Source organism: Sorex fumeus, unplaced genomic scaffold, assembly GCF_029834395.1.
Source record: "Sorex fumeus unplaced genomic scaffold, SorFum_2.1 ptg000122l, whole genome shotgun sequence".
Taxonomy (NCBI): Eukaryota; Metazoa; Chordata; class Mammalia; order Eulipotyphla; family Soricidae; genus Sorex; species Sorex fumeus.
In genome coordinates, this window is record NW_026606179.1 from 65,658 (window position 1) to 87,579 (window position 21,922).

Below are 21,922 nucleotides of genomic sequence, written 5' to 3' on the forward strand. Positions count from 1 at the left end.
GGTACCAAGGAAAGCTCAGGGGCACTAGAGCAGGCAGAGTACCACAGCATCCTGGGAGATGTCCGAGACTCTATCTGACCTCAGCTCTGCAACTCTATACCAGGTCAGTTCTACCTCATGTGCATGCAGACCCAGGACAAGACCAGGGATGGCAGGTCAAGACAAGGTTTTCTGAGTGTGCTGGCTTCAGCCACGATCTCCTCAGCACGAGTGCAGTAAGCGAGCTTTACCTGTGTAGCTTTCACACCGGACACACCTCCTTTGCTTCTGTCTGCATCACAATTTACCCACTGCAACTAGCCGGACTGTTTCTAATGGAATTAACCAGTGGGTCATGCTACTTCTTTCTCTTTGCAGCATTGCGGGCTGTTGAGGTGTGAACTCAGGCACAACCTGGTCCCCCCGCCCCCAATCTTACCACTTCCCCACTGCACACCATCTTCTGCTACAGCTTTGTCATCAGTACAGAGACCTGCAACTCAACTTTAGTTTCCGACAACTCAAGTTCTAAAAAATACTAAATCTCCCATTCACAGAAAAATTCACTTCAACTTCCTAATGGAAATGAACAAATTAAAAGTCTGGGTACAAAAAGTAACCAACTCTTTTCCCTAGGGCTAAAATCTACACACACACATAAAGATTTCAATGTAAATTTTACTATTTTATTTGTGAAAAAACTACAAGCAAAATTCATAAATAGACATTTCTATTTAAAGCAGGAAAATGATAAAGTGGCTTCTAATCACATAGTCGTGCACATGCCAGTAACAGGAATATATTAACATCTTTTATTTGCTAGACAAAGAGCAGTGTCCAATATAAATTTCCCCAAAACATTTAAGACCTGTGAATTTCTGACCAGTTCACAAAACCACCAACTGACACTTTAGCATGAAGAAAAAAACAAACCTAACAGACTGTCAGCTCTAAGGACGTTACAGAGCAGAAACTTCCAAAAGCGTTATACAAGCTGTCTTTTTTGGGCAAATGAAAAATATAGCTCGTATAATACATTAACAAAAATTCACAAGATTATGTTTTGACATACTTAACAAGCATTCTCTATTTGTCTCCAACAAACAAAGCTAAGGAAATAATGTAACCATCTTTACACAGTAAATTAAGGTTACAAGTCATACACAAGAACAGAACTGCTTGCGCATTAAAAACTGTTCAGCTCCATTGTCATACTCTAAATGTTGGCTCTTAAACCATTTTCGGTTACATACAAGCAAAGGTTATTATATATTCAGCAATTAATAAATTTTCAATAATTTAAGATACGGTAGCTTAAAAAAGTAGACTGAGAATGGTCTTGATAAGGCAGGTGATACATCTTAGTGGAACTAAACTCACAGAAGCTTCTGCCAATGTTTCTAAATATCCAGGTTGAAACTGAAAGGTTCTGATTAAAACATTTTGTGGGTGTCACAGGATGTCTTTACGTTTTTTAATCCCCAACTGCATGACTCAAATAGAGCAAGTCAGGTAAACTGTGTGTGTGCACACACAAAGTGTGAGCGACCATGTGGTACTAAAACAAATGGAAAACTGCAAGCGTTAACACTGTGCTTTTGTTTTGATTTCACAACCTGCTATCTGTGCCACTGAATACCAAGTATTTCTGGTCCTCTTTTAATATATATCTTTATAATCTCCACTAGTGTCTTTAACACGCGTTGCCTACTAATTGCAGGGCAAACTGCATATCCAGAAGTTGAAGAAATTCCATTTCCAGAATACATGCCTGAGGGATGTCATCTATTTCAGAAATTAAAAGTCTAAAGTTCCTACCACCTCACTACCTCATCCGAATACACTGGCAGCCTCAGGTCTGGCCCGGTAACATCTGACTGCCAAGAGAAGTCCCATGTTAGCTGCAGTTTCTACCAAAATGGCAAGTTCATCCCACCTATTCTAAGGCAATCCTCCCTTCCTTCACCCCTCCCTATTCTCTGATTCGTTAAATTTTTATGGAGGCAAAACTGAAAAACCAAGACATTGGCAATGGATTAATTAGCAGCCTGAGTAGCTGGTTAATCAGCTTTTTCCACTAATCTGGGGGTCCAATCACTTTACATGAAACTAATTTTGAAAAAGTACACAGTGTTTCTGAACAAAGTGCATACTAACACTTACTGGTTCAAAAAGCAGTGCAACCCACATTGAGTTTGGTGGCGTTTAAAATTTTTTAAAAAGTTAATTAAAAAACTTAGCAATTCCTTACATCTCTGGAAAATAAATATGGCTGACTAATTTACCCTCCCTGAGTCCCTTAATAAAAGGAATATTAAAACTTTAGAATGTCTTTGCAATATCCCACTAATATTAAAATGTGGATTTAAAATTCATAGTCAAATCACTATGTATTATATATCCCGATGCTTACGGAAAGCATCAAATTTCCTTTGGTTCATTAATAAATACTTTAAAAATGTATTTAAAAAGACAAGCATAGCTTGCATCCCAGATACAAGCATTATTTTAAAAAGAGGGGAACATTGTCCATGCATTTGAGAATAGGACCACAAATGGCACTGCTTTATAATCTATACCTTTGAGAACAGAATTTAAATTATGGTTCATTAGTGATTACAGGGTAGTTTTAATGTAAATGTGAAAGGAACCTTTCCTGTTGGCTACTCAAATCAAGCTGTTAATTTTAAATTTTTACTCGTTGCCTCCACAGACAGAAGTTACTTCTTAAGCGAACCATGTTTTTCACACCAAATGTGATGCACTGCAATACAGATCGGCTGCCCTCCTGCAAGGCCCTACAGTATGATCAAGTAAAGGAAGGTGAAGTCACATTCCCGTGCTGGAAAGGACTCTATGAGCTCTGTGAATCTGAGGTTAAGAGTCCCCAAATCCAAAGAAGAGACCCCAAATCCAAAGGGAAATGAAACAAAAAAAAATTTTAAATGAGGAGGGATGAGATTATATTAGCGGTCTTTGTTTTTGCAAAATGGGGGTGGGGGCAAGGGGGAAGAAGAGCCCAGATGGAATGAAACTTTGGAAGAGACTTTTTTTTCAAACTATTTAGGAAGAAAAAGATCACTCCCTCGAAGGCTGGAGGGAAGCACGGGTTTTCCCAAGGACACTGCGCTCAAGCCACTCTCCACTGTGTTCCTCCTCACAGCAGGGACCCGAGAATGTCTCCAAACACTCCAAAGCTCCACGGCAGGGTTGGATGTGTGGTTGATAACCTTTGTTCAGTAAAACAAGTAGATTTTAAACAAACGAGTATTTTTTTTAAAAAAAGAAAATTAGTTCTCACGAGGAAATCAGTAGGGAAAGGATTTGGGAAACAGTAAGACAAGAGGCAAACAAATTTCAATTACGAAAACCACCACTGCAATGTCACGTGCAAATGGAAACAGGGATTTGCTTCTTGAAAGGACCCAAGTACAGTTTAGACAGTTTAATCCTAAAACTAAGAGGCAATTTATAGATTTACCTCAGACATGAGTAAAGGTCTGGAAAATGGATGGAATTTGAGTTACAGAATACCATATTTTCATGAGTGCTTATGTAAGAAAAAGCAATGTTAACATGTAACCGTAATTTACACTGAATACTTGGCATTCTGGAGCTAGTTTAGTTACTCTGAATAAAGCTGTCCCAACTAGACATTTGTGATTTGTCAGTTATTCCATTGCAAATGCAGGCTATCTGGAGCAGTCTTTAAATTTGAGATCACATTGTTTAAAAAATATATATATTTTTTATATCGTCCAGTACTCTTTAAACAGATGAGAATCAAGTTCCCGCGTGGGTTGGAACACACTTCATGTAAGACTGATTTTAATTTAGTTTCAGCACTTTCACAGAAGGGACTGTTCCAGATGTGTAACTGGTCAATGTTGTATTCACTTCACAGTGTATCAAGCACCAGCGTTGCCATGGATTGGTTTCAATAACCCTTTATATATAATTTTATATTTATATATAGTTATATCAAAACTGATAGTACATAGTATAACTGGAAGAAAGAACTAAACTTAAAGGATATGCTGAAAAGATGGAGTTTGTGAACACAATAAATAAAAGTCCCTCCCCCTCCCCACCCGCCCCCCCAACAAAACAAAAACCAGTTGTAATGTACATGGAAAATTGTGCACAGCAGATTTTTTTTCTTATAAAAAGTAGATTCAGGAGCACATCCAATTATAAATGATTGTTAGGAAAATCATATAAAACAATGGAATACATAAAAGTGTCAAGAGTAATCGTCAGGGTGTGAAATTCCTTGGTGGCCAGACGCCCATGGCAAGCAGAAATTTTCCTGGCAGCATCACTAAGAGGTCGATGTCCACAGAAGATTCTCCAGGGGTGGAAGCAGCATGGGCAGGTGGAGGATTTGAATTTCATACCCTGATTCATAGTTTTCACAATTCCATGTGCAATTTCAGAAAGATTCATCGTTGACGGCGGACATATCGCCCTTGGGCGTGGAGGACCGAGAGGAGCCCTTGTCTGTGCTCTCGGAGCCCGAGCTGCTCTGGTTCTGCTGTTCTGACCCTGCACTGGAGGTCACTGTGGAGGAGGAGGTTGATGAGGAGCGAGTCTTTTCCTTAAAGTCTGTGATAATGACGGTGACGTTGCCCACAGTTACTGCTAACTGCTGTGCAGTGCTTCTGTCCACGTTTTTCAGCCGGGGCCTGAAAGCAACACCACAGGGAAACAGCCCATTAAATCAGCTATGGACTAGAGCATCTTCTGGCAGAAAGTCAGTAACACACACACAGACTTCAAGACACGGCGGCAATGAATCTAAGCTGCCACCACACACACTAAAGCTTGCTAACAATTCAGCTCAGCGGTAATAGTTTCCAGCACAGGGAGCAAAGCTTTGGAGCACTGCAGGATTATCATCAGTGTATCTTTCCCTCCTGTTTTGGTCACAGGGATCTAACCAGAATTTATAGACTTTTTTAAAGTGCAGCTAGAGCAAAAATTAACAACTCACAATCCACACCTACATTCTTCATTCTACCTCTAAACCTACTATGAACTCCCTCAGTTCCTGATTGCGACCAGGTAAGTCAGGGCTGTAACTTTACTCAGAGCTCAAATACCTTGAGGTGTGATTCGTTTCACTGGCCTTTGTCGTTGCATTTGCAGACTGTATACTGTTCGCTTCACTGGGAGGATCTTTCAGAATATCAGACTTTGGTCTAGAAGGGGGGAAGCGATACAAAAAGAGGCATTTAAAAGAAGGGCTGATTCAGTCTCAAAGTAATTCTGTACTACATCAGACAGAAAAACTTACTTTGTTTTCTTGTTGGTATTTTTCTTGGTTACACTAGGACTAATTTCTTTATCTTTCTCAGGTTTCTCTTTGTCTTGCTTTTCCACTCTCTCCTTCTTTTCCTTTTTTGGGGGTGGTGGAGTGGCATACTGCTGTGCCACTTGCTGTGCCACCAGTTGAGAATTGATCCGAGGTTTCCTAAACAATCAAGAAAAGATGCATCATTACTTGCCTCATAGAGACTTTCTATCTTCAACTTCCTAATTTCTTAGGTAATTTATTACCGATTAACTGGCAACTCTAAATGAAATCAGATGGGTGCTTTTTTTCTCACTTATTACCTTAGTATGGATATATTATAAAAACATTTTTCTTTCCAATTCCCTTGAAATACAGACACCTAAATTACACACACACACAAAATCACAAACACCGCCCCCCCCCCCCACACACACACACACTCATGCAGTACCTTTTCAGTCAATCAACACACAAGACTATTCCTAGGAGTGCTGGGAACAACATTTTGAGTTGTCCAGAATCTACTGACAGCTTTCAAATATTCCTGCTGCAGAGGGTTAATCTTATTTTATTAAATGGACACTGGTAATCCCTTGAAAAGAGAATGAAATTCAAGTGTGACATTCACTCGTCAATCTAATTATTCCGAGCTGGTGTGCCCCCTGCAGCTCTGTGATTGGCACGGACAACACACAGAGAGCAATAAAAAGGCAACTGTGGTTCAGAGTAGCTCCCAAGAGGGTAAAGACTGAAAGTCATTATAAAAAACCTTAGACAAGCGATATAGTCATTGTGCCATTAACCATTATGTCTGAGCCAATCTCCAACTGACACTGGATCCTCACGCTACTGTTCACACATTCTAAGTGGTGCCAAACACTACTCACAATGCACGGCCATTCAGATCCAGAGAGACGTGAGAAGGAAAGCTCGTGCACTCTAGACATGAAAAACTGAAAAATTATTCCAACAGTCTTCCCATTTAGACTGCATCTACAATATAATAAACTCCAAGTAGAAGGCAGATACAAATACCCAAGTGAGCTGAATCACTGTGGAATCTTACTCCCCTCACATTTCCCCAGGACGGATTTGAGAGAAATCCAGAGAAAATTAACTGGACAGTCTCTTTTGGCTGATCAACCAGAATCAGTGAAGGAGCACTGGAGAATGTCTAAAACCACACCTAAGAAAGTCACGTAAAGATCTCCTTCTTAAATATGTCTATCCTCTCAAGAAAAGAGTTGTCAGATTGGGTCACTAGAGTACCAGCTCTTGGGAGCAGGTGTGATGGGGCTGCAAGGCAGGGGACACCAACATCCTACTTTATCATAGGGAGCCTCCCCCCCCCCCCCCCCCAAACAAGGAAACATGCAAAGGCATGCTGACTCTCTCACTCTCTCCGCTCCGGCTGGCCTCTCCCCAGGGACTCAGGCTCTGCTCACTTAGGATCACATCCCATGAAACACAACTGCCTCAGAGTCCACCTCAGTGTGAGCTAGCTGGCCTTACTCATCAGTGGGTGAGGGATCCAAACTTCTGCTTCTCAGGAAGCAGCCCTAGAAAGTGAGCAATGCGGGGCCAGAGCAACTGCCTTACGAGGCCAACCCAGGTTCGATCCCCAGCACCCCACATGGTCCCCCAAGCACAGCAGGAGTAATTCCTGAGGGCAGAGTCAGGAGTAATCCCTGAGAGCCGCTGGGTGTGACCCCAAAGGCAAAAAAAAGGGGAGGGGAGCCATGGTCCCCAAACAACAGCTCTTTGCACAGGTTTTAACCAAGGCTGTCACCCTTCAAAGGTGACACAGACCACGCTAAAGCTCACGAAAACCAACTCCTGAAATCAGCACTGCAAAAGCAGATTAGCTGTCCAAGGGGATTCCCAGGCTACTGAAATCAGAGTTAACATAAATCACCATACACTGACCCATACTACCAAAAAGAACTAAAAAACCCAGAGTCAAAACATGAACGAAAGAAAGTATGAAAAATTACACCTTGAGGAAGAACTGCGATTTCTATTGTGGGGCAATCTGACCCAAGAATGCTGCAAACCAGAGGCTGCTGGCTGCCCATCCAAGCTGAGTTCACTTTGGATATCACACAAAGGTTGTTCATCACACTAAACTTTGATGCCAATCAACCTACCATCTTAATCATCTTTGCCACCATGGCATTCAGCACAGGGCAAAGTAAATGCCGTGACAATTCAATAAAAGGATTTAGTGGAGGGATAAAGAATAAACACTGCAGCAGAGAAATACAGAACAGGGTAAGAGAAGAGCGATTCCCAGGATACGGAAATCAGAGTGAACATAAATCTTTGGCGAGCATAAGATATCACTGTCACTTTTAGGACAGTAGAACTAGATGGAATCAGAGTTTTGAGTCAGAGGGATGTCCTTAAGGCGACGTGTTTCCATTTTACAGATTACAGAGACCAAGCTCACAGGTCAGTGAACTAGGATTCTCCCATCTCACACAGATTGGTGTGCTCAGATTCTGCCTCCCCCAGGCACCCCCCACACACACACACCAGCTCAAGGGCAGTGGCCTGTCCATTCCCAGTCCTTGATATTCCTTATGAAGACGATAAATGACACCCCACTTTTGAAAAGCTATGTGCACATAAGTTTACAATTCGATCTGAGTATAGGGAAAGAGGAATGCCCCAAGTCCAGGCGAACCCAGGCTACAGTATAGCAGAAAACATTTAAGAGAGAGCACAGCGGGTAGGGCGTTCGCCTTACAAGCGGCCAACATGGCCGACCCGAGTTCGATTCCTCCGCCCCTCTCGGAGAGCCCAGCAAGCTACCGAGAGTATTCGATATGCCAGACACAGTAACAACAAAGTCTCCAATGGAGACGTTACTGGGCCCGCTCGAGCAAATCGACGATCAACGGGAGGGCCTTTACCTTTTACCTTATTTAAGAGAAACCTCTTTTGGGTTGAACAATAGTCCAGTAAGCAAGGCACTAGCCTTGCACAGAATTAATTCAGGCTTGACCCTCCCGCCACCTCTATACCAAATACGTTCCCCCAAGTCGTGTCAGGAACAATCCCTGAATGTAGAGTCAAGACTAACTCCTAAGCACTGCTGAGTGGCCCCAATCACCAACCCCCTCCAAAGAGAATCCTTTGCCCACCATCCTCACTCTGACAAGAACAGAATGCTTTCCAATACCTTTGTGATGTTCCCGACAAGAAGGAAATATTTATCAAGGTGTTTAACACTGATGATCAATAAAAAGTTACCCAGATTTTACTTAATGAAATTGCCTCAGTGTCACACAATAATTTATAGTTCATTTATTGGGCAGAACTATCATGTTGTAGAGTCTATTAGGGGGTGTGGTGGGGTTTTGGGGGTGGGGGATCAGTCTTACCATACCCAGTGGTGCTTTCTCCTAGCTTTATGCTCTGAGCATCACACCTGGGCTGGCCATAAGCAAGGCAAATGCCTTTTTTTTTCTCTTCCATATACCTAGTTTTTATTGATGTTTCTTAGCTCATGCATTTCCTTTCATTTCTCAAGTCAAGGTCAATGATACTTTATCTTATCCGGTTAGAAATTTTACCTTAGAGTCATTCCACTGTTCAACCCATTCTGTCTTTCTGGAATCTCAGAACTCACTGGAGTATGGTCAAAAGTCCCTTTCCTCAACATAAGGACAAGCATCGGTGTGTGTAATTCTCCCTTAGTGAAGGTTTGATCTAATGAACCGATCTAAGAAAACTATCTTCTGCTTAGAGAAAGAAATCAGTCTATTTCAACCCTCCTTGGCTCCAAGAAGGCAAATGCCTTAACCCCTATAGTATCTCTGTCCTGAAAGTCATCCTCAGTTAATACTGAGTTAAGAGTCTCAGTTTTCCACAATAACCTAAATTTGCTAAGCAACAAACCTCCAAAGAGTTAACAGTTTTCACAGTATAGTGGAAAACATCAAAGTGTATGACTTACAGGGTGTCAAATCTCAAATTTAAGTCAATCAAGGAAAAACTATTTGACCACAGATGCTTTACAGATACTATATAAAGGGAACATGGATTCCTTCTTAAGGCACTGCAGCTGTGGCGTCTTACAGACAGTAGGCTTTTAGAGCTAGCTTAGTGGTCGGATGCCTGACTTCGATTCCAGGCACTGCCACACAAGTGCCATGCAATCCTAGAGACATGGCAATCTGGGATTTCCCCAAGGCCACAACAAAGCATATGGCCCCTGACAAGCAAACCAACTGAGCAACCTCTCCTCTGAAAATAAAAAGAGAAGGGAAAAGCAATTTTTTTAACTTAAAAAAAAAAAGTCTCATGATCCCCAAGCATCCCGCATGTGTGCCCTAAAATTACTTTATAATTTTTTGTTGTTGTTTTAATCCTTCACAAATAAAAATGTGGCATAAATCACTACCAGGCTTCTCCCCAAGCCTGTGTTCTATCTCTCTCCCTTCCTCCCCTCACATCTAAATTTCTTCCAATAAAATCTATTTTGCGTCACTAAAAATAAACACAGAAAATTTCAGTATCAGACATTATCAAAATGTTAAACACTTGCATTTGAACAGCTGATATTTCAGAAAAGTCCATTCTACAAGTGAAGCATAAATACCCTTAGCGATGTCTGTATGTTTTAAAAAGAGAAAATTCCATCTTCCAGAATATATGAAAGAATGAATACAGATCAAAACATATGATATCTTTCTGGACTGTTTTGATGTGCACTCGTGCCACTTTTAGAGAACACATAAAGAGACAATTCCCCTTACACCTTTTTCCTTCCCAGGCAAGTGTTCTTACCACTCATTTTTGTTGTACTTCTCAGCTACCACAAATAACAAGACAAAGCCATCTTTTTATGGAATTCAACGAACAAAATAATATCTAACAAACTTTTCCTTGGGCTAGCCCAGAACCACCATTTGTTTCCCCCATTGACGGAAATCCACCTGTTTTTACTTTGTTTGGGGCTACATCTGGCTGTGCTTGAGGAATCAGACTGGCTGCATACGTGCAAAGAAAATGCCTTGCCAACTCTCTCTGGCCCAAGTTTAACCTTCTTTAATTCATTCAGCCTATACCCAACAATGATACAATTTCATTTTTTTCATCCAATCAGTTTACATATATTGTGAGCTCTCTCTAGATATTGTCACATCCCCTCCCCCACCCAAATCCCTTCCTTGCCTTGGCAATCTAAGAATTTCACAAGGGGCTGGAGCAATAGCACAGTGGGTAGGGTGTTTGCCTTGCACGCGGCCCAGCGGACCCGGGTTCTATCCCCAGCATCCCATATCTGAGCACCGCCAGGAGTAATTCCTGAGTGCAGAACCAGGACTAACCCCTGTGCACCACTGGGTGTGACCCAAAAAGCAAAAAAAAAAATAAAATAAAGCCTTCTCCACAGGACTATTTTCCTGTCCTTACACCTGTACACCGAGTACTGGGCCAGAGAGAATGGATTTTATTCTATTAAACAATAGATGAAAGTTTTATTAGTGATGGAACACAGTGAGGTACTCATCACACAAACATTCATAACACCTGCCAACTAAAGTATTTTGAAAAAGGAAGCAGGAGTAACAGGGGCCAGAGAGACAGAGTGGCCAGGGTGCCTGCCTTGCACACAGCAGACTCTGGTCTCTGAAGCCCACGAGGACTGATCCCTAGTACAGTCAGTGGGACCCAAAAACAAAGTGTAAAAATACTTTAGAGACTCCCCCAAATTTCTTTGTTGCAAAAATGCCTTGTTAAATCCATGCTACAGGGCCAGGATGTGGCTCAGGGGTAAAGTGCTTTGCAGAATACATCTAGATTCCAAGTTCATGCATCCCAACAACCATGTTCAGGAAACACTACTGATCCTTGGCAGTGATGACTAAAACAGAAGCCCTCAAGAAATACTTATTTTCTGTTTATTCCACCTGCTACATATGATTCTAGCACCAACATCAATGGCCTTCAACAACAGACAACCATTTTAAAATTCTGAAATGTAGGGAACAGTTTTTAAAGAGGCTAACTTTTAAGGCTCTTCCCCTTATACCGGACTTTAAATTAAAAAATATTCCCAGTTAAAAAAAATGAGAGTGGGCGTGAAGAGATAAGGCTGAGGAGGTCCCCCTGCATGTGGCTAACTCCATTAGATATGCCCTTTTTCTGGGGGTGGGGAGGGAGAGACTGAGAGAGGGGGAAGGGGGGAAGAGAGAGCGAGAGAGCGAGCGAGAGCGTGTGGGCCCTGCACACGTGAAGCAGTGCTGAGCCTGAGCAGAACGCAATACTCAGAGCTGTTGGTCTGGTATTCTTTCAGTTACACAATGTTTGGCTGAGAGACTTTTTAAAAATAACTTTTCTTTCTTAAAACCGAGTGCCCGAGAACAGATGACTGGTTAAAGAAACTTTGGTACCTCTACACAATGCAATACTATGCAGCTGTTAGGAAAGATGAAGTCACGAAATTTACATACAAGTGGTTCTACATGGAAAGTGTCATGCTAAGTGAAATGAGCCAGAAAGAAAGGGACAAAGAAAGACTGCACTCATCTGGGGAATATAAAGTAACAGAAGGGGAGACGAACACCCAAGAATAGTTAAGTACCAGGAGGTCTGCTCCATGGCTTGGAAGCCGGCATGCCGCACATGCTGGGGGAAAAGGCAGCTCAGATAGAGAAGGAACAAGTAAAGGATGTTTGGAGGACTCGCTTGGGATGCAAGATGCATGTTGAAGGTAGATTATAGAACAAACACAATGGACACTCAATACCTCTAAAGCAAACCACAACACCCTAAAGGAAAGAGTGAGCAAAAGGGAATGCCCTGCCACAGAGGCGGGGTGGGGGGTGGGAGGGCTACTGGGATCATTGGTGAAGAATGGGCACCGGTAGAGGGATGGGTACTCGATCATTGTATAACTGAAATCCAAGCACGGAAGTTTGTAAGTTTACAACTATACCTCATGGTGTTTCACTAATATGATAATCTAGGTTAGAAGTACATTCCCAAAGCCTTAAAGGGATAAACAAATATTCATCTGTTCAGATATAGGGAGACAAAGTTACATAATAGTTTCAATCTACTTCCAGGATGCAGGAGACTCAAGATGTCCCTGCAATAGATGGTTCATGCTGATGACATGGAGTGTTCTCTAAATTTGCTGGTTAATATTTGAAGGCCTTTCCCAGTGCTGTTCTTGCAGCAATTTCATGACAGGCTATGATTAGGGCAACAAAACCACTCTATAACCTTATACAACCATCTTTTGACGTCTTTTGTTGTTGAGGACAACCGTCTTTTGGGAGTCTACTATCATTTCACTTTGCTAAGGTCATTTGTTGCACAGCATTTTTAATGTCCTTTTGCTCCACTAATGATCTTTTCTTGCTTTTTTACTTAGGGTTCGGGTCACACCCAATGGTGCTGGCTCAGGAATCAGTCTGATAGAGCTGGTAAGAATTGACCCTGGATCCACCAATGTAAGGCCAGCCACCGTACCAGAGCTCTATACTACTTCTCTGGTCCTGACTCCGACTACTAAAGATTAAAAGTCCATTCCTCCTCCCCACTCATCTTTCTTCTGCTGCTGTTAAACTCAATTAAGGGGGCTGGAGGGATAGCACAACGGGTAGGGTGTTTGCCTTATATGCGGCCAACCCGGGTTAAATTCCCAACATCCCATACAGTCCCCTGAGCACCTCCAGGAGTAATTTCTGAGTGCAGAGCCAGGAGTAACCCTTGTGCATCGCCGGGTGTGACTCAAAAAACTAACTAACTAAATAAATAAATAACTCAATTAAGTTACTTTATTGTTTTCAGGGATAGAACATGGTCTCCCACATCCAAGGTGTCTGCTTTGCAGCAGAACTATGTAACTGGGCTTAATGTTAATTTCCTAAAATGGAAAAAAAATACCTATTTTAATAGAGATATAGTCAACAAATGAGGCAGTGTGTCACTGTACATATATTAACACAAAACATGCAGATCTTTTAGAAAGAATTTCCCTCACACGTAATTTTAGTTATAAATGTCTCACATGTCAATGTCCTAAAGTTTAATTCTGCTATGTAGCAGCAACAAGAACACTAAGTAGCCTCATCAATCCCGCTTGGGGATGTCACTAGATTCCCACTATAAGAGGTGAAAACTTGTACCAGCAAAAGTTGGATCAGGAGTAACCTTCTCCAAACAGTGACATAAATGATCCCAACAGGAGTATCCTTAATGAACAGCAAAATCTAAAATGTTCCACTCCAGACTCAAAATTGGCATGTTGGGGCCAGTGAAAGAACATGGGCACACCTGGAATTCCCCAGTCTCTTAGGGCCCTCACAGCACCACATACCCAAAACCTCCCACTGACCTGAAGGGAACTGCCAAGCAGGGACTTCCCCGGGACTCCTGAACACCAAGTGCTGGGCAAACAATTGAGATAAAAAAAATTTTTCAAATATTTTTTTATTTCCTAAAAACTCAGGAATATATATTCAATAGTACAAGGAGATTTAAAGGATTTAAGTTCTTGAAAGTAAAATAAACTTTTATAAGCCATCTTGACAATAGCAATGGAAAAACATCTTGGTATGTGATCCTCCAGTGTGTTGCAGAAACTCCTGAGGGCCATCGGGTCCTTTTTAGAGAGTCCACAAGGTCAAGATCAATTCTACTCATAATGATTTTTCGCAGTCATTTTAAAGACACTATTAGACAACATGACGTGTGCTATTATTGCCCTGGCAGCTAATGAAAGGCATGCTTGTATGTTCTTATTCTTGTGTTTTAAATTAATTTTCGGTAAAAAAAATATCTGCAGATGCAACCAATATGAATAAAAGCTCGAGGGTCTCTGCATTCCTTTTTCTTTTTTTAAGGTGATGGATGGTGGCTTGGGCCATGCTCAGAGGTGAGCAGGAGCTATGGGTGGTTCTGTCCTCAGGGGTCACTATATGCAGTGCTGGTGATAGAACAGTGACTGGTCACTGGCAACAAGTGCCTTACCCGTACTCCTCCCTCGCTGGCCCCATCTCTGTAATAACCTTAAGGAGCATAAGGGGGTCAAGGATCAGGGATACAATGTGTGCATGTATCCGGGTGTGACCAAAGGACCAGAAAACCTCCATTGCACTGGGTGTGTCCCTGGACGTTTCCAGCACTACGACCTGAGATGCAATGCATCACCAGACCTGAGCACTGGATCATACCATAAAGTTATATAGTTTCTATCGTAGCTCCTGCCCACTGAGCACCCCAACCCTCACAAAACAAACAGTGGCAAGGGGAGAGGAAAAGGTAAGAGGTTCTCTGACAGAAAGTAAGAACTGTGCCATATTTATTGTGCAAGCAAGTATTCTGTACCATATAAGCAAAGAAACCGACCTTTCAATAGAAACTTCTGAAACAACTCAAACTTTAAAAAAGAAACATGAAAAGCCACATCACTTCCAAATGCAGGTTAAGAAAGTGTTTTAGAAATAAAAAAATAAACTAACTAGACATGTGCCAAGGAGGTCACTCAAAAAACTGTGTAGGCCTGGCATACACAGGGCATGGGGGGCTTGAACCCTGGTACCACATGGCCACTCAAGCATCACTAGGGGTAGCCCTACTGGCATCCAGCATCCTGACCCCTCCTCAGCAAAAAAACAGCATTTGAACAACTTTCAAGAAGTTGGCCTAAAGTTTTCCAGCACCCCCGAGCCAAGTATGTGAGATTCCCAGTCATTAAGAAACAACAAAGGGAAGGGAAGGAAGGAATAAAAGTATTTCAAACAGACTATAAATCTGGCCCTCTTCCTCTTCCTTGTGGTGCCTTACTGTGGCCATTTAAATGTTCTGAGTAACTGTCTCATAATAAATATGTCCTCTAGGTCTTCCAAAAATTCTCCCAAGTAGCATCAACAAAGGTACAACTAGCTGACATATCACAGAAGAACAATGTCCCTAATCTTTTCCAAAATAGGCCATTTTTGCTCAGTTCAATTTCTTTTTGGCATCTCCATTTCATATTTTAATATAAAATTTTATCCTACAGTTCAAGATTCTGGAATTAAAAGAGGAACTTTCTACTAGCTGAAGACTAGTTTGGTCCATGTTTTAGGGTCACTGCTCCTTCACTAGAGGCAGAGTCTCAAATGTTGATATTGCAACCACAGGTTTAGACCTCACCTGCTTATCTAGAAGATAACTAGAAGATAATCCAATCTGGCCTCTGGATCAGCAGCCCCCTGCTTCTCAAATCCCATCAGGAGGAACGGGGAAAATATTCAGTGTAGCATCTCCTCTGTTTTGCCCTTGGTACAGTCTTCATTCTCTTAGTCATTGAACAAGTCTTTTTAAGGACCAATGCATACAAAAGCAGAGTGCTGTGCTAAAAGGATCTGACATCACGTGGTATGAAAGACCCAGGCGTCCAATAAAGGTCTGGAACAGTGTGCTTTCTACTCCCTGGTCACACTGCTGGAAAATAGATCTAGGTCTTTAATAGCAAAGACGCCCTACTATAATTTTTTGAATGTTTCAAGTGTTTGGGCTACATTCAGGGTTTACTCCTGGCAAGTGCTCAGGATCATTCTTGGTGGTGCCCAGGAGACCATATGTAGTGCCAGAGATCAAATATGGGTAATTACAAAGTCTCTATAAATTTCAGTTTCCTCATTGGTCAAACATAATTGACTAAGTAATCTCTAAGGCTCTTCTTGAGGCCTGTAATTCATTCTTTAATGAAGAAAACGATACAAAGTATTGTATAAGATACAAGCAAGTTTGCAGTTTACCATGCCAGTAACTCATTTAGCTTAAAAGGAAAACAAAACAAACAAAACAAAAAACCCAGAAATAAACATTAAGGACAAAAACCACAAATATACTGTTAATTCAGGGGCTTTGTCATAACCCACCCACCCAACACATAATATTACCATACACATCAGGTCACTGATTATAAGAGGAATCAGATACTAGAAATCTGTAAACACATTTTCAGATGCAAATAAACTTGATGATAAATGAATCCAAATCTTGTTCTCTCCAAGAAATACTAAAGCAATCTAGCCTGCTGTGTTAATTACTTCATACATGTCAAAGACCTTGTTTTAAACACATTTAACCATTCTGAAGCTATAGTCATGTCACAAAACTGCATTGCAAAGCACACTAAATATAAATACTTTTGGCTGTAGTTTGCCTACAGCTTTATGCCTGTGTATCTCAGTGGTTCAACCAAAATAAAAAACGAAAGTTGGAGGAAAAGACCAAACAGATACTTAAAGGGAACATTTTATTACTGTCTGTACTTCAGATTAACCATGAGCTATATTTCTAATAAAGAATACATTTTTAGGATATCTTTATTACCTCAAATGATTTTTAAAAAATGAGATGTGAATAAATGATTAAACTACTCTGAAATGACTAGGAGCGAACAGCCAGGGACAGCAGCGTGAGTTTGAGAATTTTTCAGTCCAGTAAGCACAGCTGGGAAGTTGGGCCACACTTGGCTTTACAGTTTGGAGAGTAAGGTGGGGATGAAACATACACATGACCATACATAGGGCTGGGGGTGGAGCTTGGTTCAGCTGAGCACAAAGCAAGTGGTAAGCGTGCACTAGCCCTTCTCCAAGTACTATTTTCTTTTACTGAGGTAGTGAGGGATGTTAAAAACATGGGAATTTCAATTTAAATATAATATCTGAAATAAAATGTTAGCTGTATTTGCTTCACATGAATTACAGTCTCAAAATAAACAGAAAATAATTTGAATTGTCCAATTAAGAATAGAAACTGGAGTCAGGACACAATGCAGCAGTTAGGAGTGATTTGATCATCGCAAGGAGAGATTCCAGTCATCCTCAGCACCTCAGGGACCACGCACCACTGCATCCTCTAGCTCCTGTATTGAACGAGGGCCAGTTAGTTGGTCAAGAATCATGAGGGGTGGTGGTGGTGGTGGGGGGGTGTCCCAGGGCCTTCTGAGCACTGAGTACCACCAAAAAAAAAAAAATTGAAACTTCAAAAAGCAAGAGTATTTCGAAAAACACTGTCAGTGGTATTCTTAATCTTAACAGGTCCAAGCATGTACCTTATTTTAGTGCCTAAGAAATTAATCTTTCAAGAATCAAAATCCAATTTAGCTAAAGAAAACTTTGAATCATTTTAACAATGCCTTTTGTGCACTGAAGACTGCATTTTAAATCAGAAGAGCAAAGGAAGTGTTGTTTTAGGACCTTCTCCCCCGCCCCCCCCTCCAAAAAATAAACTATCAAAAGTTAATTCTGTGCAGGCTCCATTCATGAGTACTTTTCTTGCCTAAGCACAATTCTCAAAAGGGCCTTCCCAGGAAATAAGTGAGGTGCCTATTTATATAGACTACCAGTCTCAAAACAACTTGACGAGAAATGCTCTCCTCTATATACTCTCTTCTTCCTCATACTCCACATGCCATAAGGACTCACAACACTAACTACCCCTTCAGAAAAGGCTCGACTCCAAGCCGTCTCCACTGGAACATCTTCATTATTCTTCACCCAGTCTAGTTAAGGAGTCAGACACCTGTTCCACAATGTCCCATTGGGTGTGTTGTGGTCTTTCCTCTTTTTTTCTTTGGGGCGGGAGGGGAAGGGGGGAAGGAGTAGTAGTGGTGAACCTCACACCTAGTGTTGCTCAGGGCCTACTCCTGGCTGGGAGCAGGGGACCACATGGGATGTTGGGGACTGAATCGGGTTTGGCCCGTGCAAGTCAAGCAGCCTGCCAACTGTGCTATGCTCTAGGGTTCCTTCCCTCTAATTATCTTACACGACACCACGAAACCGAAGGTTCAAACTTTTTGTGGCTTCAGCTAAAAACCTACGCCCTACCCCCATGGGCTTACAGAAGTAAATCTTATCTCCCTAATCTCAACATTCCAAAGGAGTCCTCCATTCCTCATCTCCTTCCACCCAATGAGATCCAAGCCAAAGTTCAAGCTGTACAGGACCTCCTCTTTCTCAGAAGAGACCTTTTACCATACCCATGTATTTGTAGATCAGATCTCTAAGCTTCTGGAAATCCTTCCCCTACTTTATTTGCAAAAGTCACACCTGCTTTAAGACCCAGTTCAAATGCCAGTTTTCCCAATTGGTTTTTCAAGTTTCTCCACACAAGGAACAGTTTGTGACAAGATTTTCACCAAACTACCCAGGCATACTGCTACCACCCATTCCAGATTAGGGTGTCACTAGTGTGAGAGCAGAGATCCTCTGTGCAATGTGAGCAGGCAGCAAGCGCTGCATCAGCATGCAACACATCCTCCTACAAAGATGTACTTCGGGGGCACTGGAACTGAGGTCCTCTGTATAGCCTTCTATGTTAAACAGAACAACTCCCTGTGACTCCTGATCTGGGTATGAAACTCAGGGACTCAAGCACACAGTACAGGATAATACTCTTGCCTTGCATGCATCTGCCCCCACCTCCAACAGTGCCATAAGTAATACCTGAACTCAGATCCAGCAGTAGCTGGAAAGCAAAGAAGAGTGTCACACCCACCTGCCCTTCCATTGCAAAAAAGAAAAGAAACTCAGGGTCTCACACAAGGCTGTGCTGCGCATAAGTTCTACCACTTTGGAGGTATCTGTCTCTCTGGTCCCTGTGTAATTCAATTTTTAAATTTTGGAGTATCTAGATTGCCATCGTGGAATATGAAGATATGAATATCAATACCTAGCCCATGTGGTAGCTTTATGCCTTAGGCTGCATTTCAGGTACTGGATGCCCACCCCCAACCCCCCAGCACCACTGAGGACACTTTCAAAGCAGGACTTTAAACCCACTAACCTGCTCTGCCCACCAAATGAGCTTTGAGAAGGAAAACTACATGAAGTCTGCGAAAGAATGGGATCAAAGAGAACCCACAGTAAACAATCAATGAAGATCATGGCAAAATAGGAAGCCAAACATACCAATCAAGGTCGTGTCCTTCCAGAGACTAAGTTCCTTTCCTCCAATCTACTGGATTAAACACACATGCCCCCGAATCAATCCTATTCCTTTACTCCAACCACAAATATTGCAATGGCTGAAAGTCTGCTTAACCTAAGACAAACCCCGTTATAAGAGCAGGCACTGTGGTATCAAACAGGATTCTCATATTCCTGGTGAGCCCTTCCAGTTACAATGACTTACCTAATCCTTGGTTTGTAAAAAGGGGAACTAGATACCCTAACTGGATGATGCAATAGCACTTGCAAGTATTTGCATCATCACTTTGGTTTAAAAACTTTCCAAGTAAGTTGGTATTCCACCCCCAATTCCTCCTTAAGATAAGGATCTCATCCATTCCAGGGTGACTTTGAAATGTGTTCCCTCTCCACCCGCCCCCCCCCCCTTGGGTCACACCTGGCCATGCTCAGGGGTTACTCCTGGCTCATGCACTCAGTAATTACTCCTGACAGCGCTCGGGGGACCACATGGGATGCTGGGAATCAAACCCGGGTTGGCCGTGTGCAGGGCAAACAAATGCCCTACCCGCTGTGCTATCACTCCAGCCCCAATGTGTTCCCTCTTAAACTTAGTTTCTTCAGCGATTAGCTGAAAATTTAATTCCATAAAAATTACAGATGCTTTGTAAAAAATATTTTACTTTTAACAAATGGTATTTTGATCTCCTCCGCCCCTCCTCTTCTTTTCCCTTTGTTGCTGTTGCTGCAATGACGAGATTACACACATGCCTGGCTATGGAGTTCACATGTTTTAGATGTGGTGCTAACCAGTGAGTGGAACACAAGGCTGTGGTGCTTACAGAGTTTACACTCCTGAAACTGGAGAGACACTAAAACACATGTCTTGCATGTGGCTACTTGGGTTTAACTCCTGAACGCAGAGTCAGGAGTAAGCTCTGAGCATTGTTGGTGTGGTCCAAATGCCAAAATAAATAAATAAATGCAATTTATACTCTTTTAGTTGAGGTGTTTCACACGCATGCTTGCCAGGGTTGGTCCACAAAATTAGTCTTGTGCTGGGGATGCTAGTGCTGTCTGCTGGAGGTGCTCACACATTTGGCTCAAGGATCATGCTCCTTGCCTTGACACTTACAAATCATTTTAAATTAACTTTTATTTATTTTAAGGATTTGGATCACACATGGAGATGCACAGGATAACAATACTTTTTCTGCACTCAGGAATCACTCCTAGTGGTGCTAGGGGAACCATGTGGGATGTCATGGACTGAACCCTGGTTGGCTGCTGTGTCCAAGGCAAGTGTCTTACACTGTACTACACTGTACTACAACTCAGGCCTTGTATACACATCATTTTAGGGGTTGCACACCTTCTGTGGCAGACCTGCCAATCTCAGAGAGCACAGCTTACAGAATCATGCGTGGTGCACTGGGACAGTGGGGAAAGAACTCATGACTCAGGGTTGCAAGGCAGATACTCAGCTTTGCTGTGTGACATCCTCTAGTCCTCCTGGGGTAGGGATGAAGACACCTCCCAAGGGGCGCTCAAGATAGCATGGGAGGGATGTGGGTGCGCGTTGGGGAACACCTTCCAGCACTTCGGCCCTTTCAGTGTTGCAGATTACGGAGACTCACCCAGAGTGCTCAGGGGCTCCAGGGCTGCACGATGATGCTACAGAGACTTTGTGATACTGGGTATAGAGCCTGGTTCAGCTGCATATAGGCTTGAATCTCAACCCCCAAGGCCCTTTTAAGTCACTGTTAAGAGTTGCAAAAGAAGTACAGAATTCCCACATACCTTCAATTACCATCTCTTAGAGTGAACATCATACATAAGACTAATTAATTAGCAAATCAGAATGAACACCAGTAAGTAATGTCAACAGAGCGCGCGTGCTGTCTCAGCATCCTATGTGGGCTCCATCACATACAGTTCTAATTTTTAGTCCGCTCCCAGCTATGACACCTTCTCACGTTGTCTCTCATGGCTTAAATATTTTTAAAGAGTACCAGGGGAAAAGGTAGTAAATAAAGAGCACTGGTCAGTTATTTTGGGACATTATTCTTCTATTTGAGTCTGGTCCTTTCCTACAATGTAAACAAGGGACAAGGTTATCCTTTTGCTTTGCCCTCTAATGACCTTCTTGTTTCCTCTTTTCCTTCTTCATTTATCAGCGGGATTTCTATGTACAACATCATTGTCTCTTCTCTCCCATGTATTTCATACTCACCTAATTAGCTGTGTCTGTATGAATTCAAAGCTGTTTACTCACAAAGTTAAAATCCAAAATTAACGCCATTTTGTTGTTCAAAAGTTGGCTGTTCCAACTTTGGCTCAAGGAAGCTTTTCCATTTGGATGTTATTTCTCTGAGCCCTTCAAAAGTCTACATGTTAGGATCAAATGTTCTTTGGACTCTTTTATTCTCTAAACATTGTATTTAAAGAAAACTATTAGACAGACCAAGTGCACAAGTTTGAAGATTTAAGTGATAAATACAAATCTTTACAAATCCTACCAAATTATATTCTAGATAGCATATGGCCATTAACATAAGTCATCTAAGGGGCTCCAGGTATCACAGTGAATAATTTTTTTTTCTTTTTCTGTTTCTGGGCAACACCAGGCAGTGCTTCAAGGTTCATTTCTGGCTTTGTGCTCAGCGATCACTCATAGCAGTGCTCAGAAACCAAACCAGAGCCAGCCACATGTAGGGCAATTGCT

At 42.0% G+C, this 21,922-nt stretch overlaps 1 protein-coding gene across 1 annotated transcript in view; it reads right to left on the reverse strand.

Moving 5' to 3' along the window:
• Window positions 1-651: 651 nt before the first annotated feature.
• RYBP (RING1 and YY1 binding protein) overlaps window positions 652-21,922 on the reverse strand; it is a 92,485-nt gene continuing 71,214 nt past the window's right edge. The window contains exons 3-5 of the mRNA XM_056136338.1: window positions 5,276-5,452; window positions 5,082-5,180; window positions 652-4,664 (exon numbers count right to left, since the gene is read on the reverse strand). Coding sequence (XP_055992313.1) covers window positions 4,412-4,664; window positions 5,082-5,180; window positions 5,276-5,452 — 529 coding nt within the window. The 3' untranslated portion in view covers window positions 652-4,411. The remainder of the gene's footprint in view (window positions 4,665-5,081; window positions 5,181-5,275; window positions 5,453-21,922) is intronic.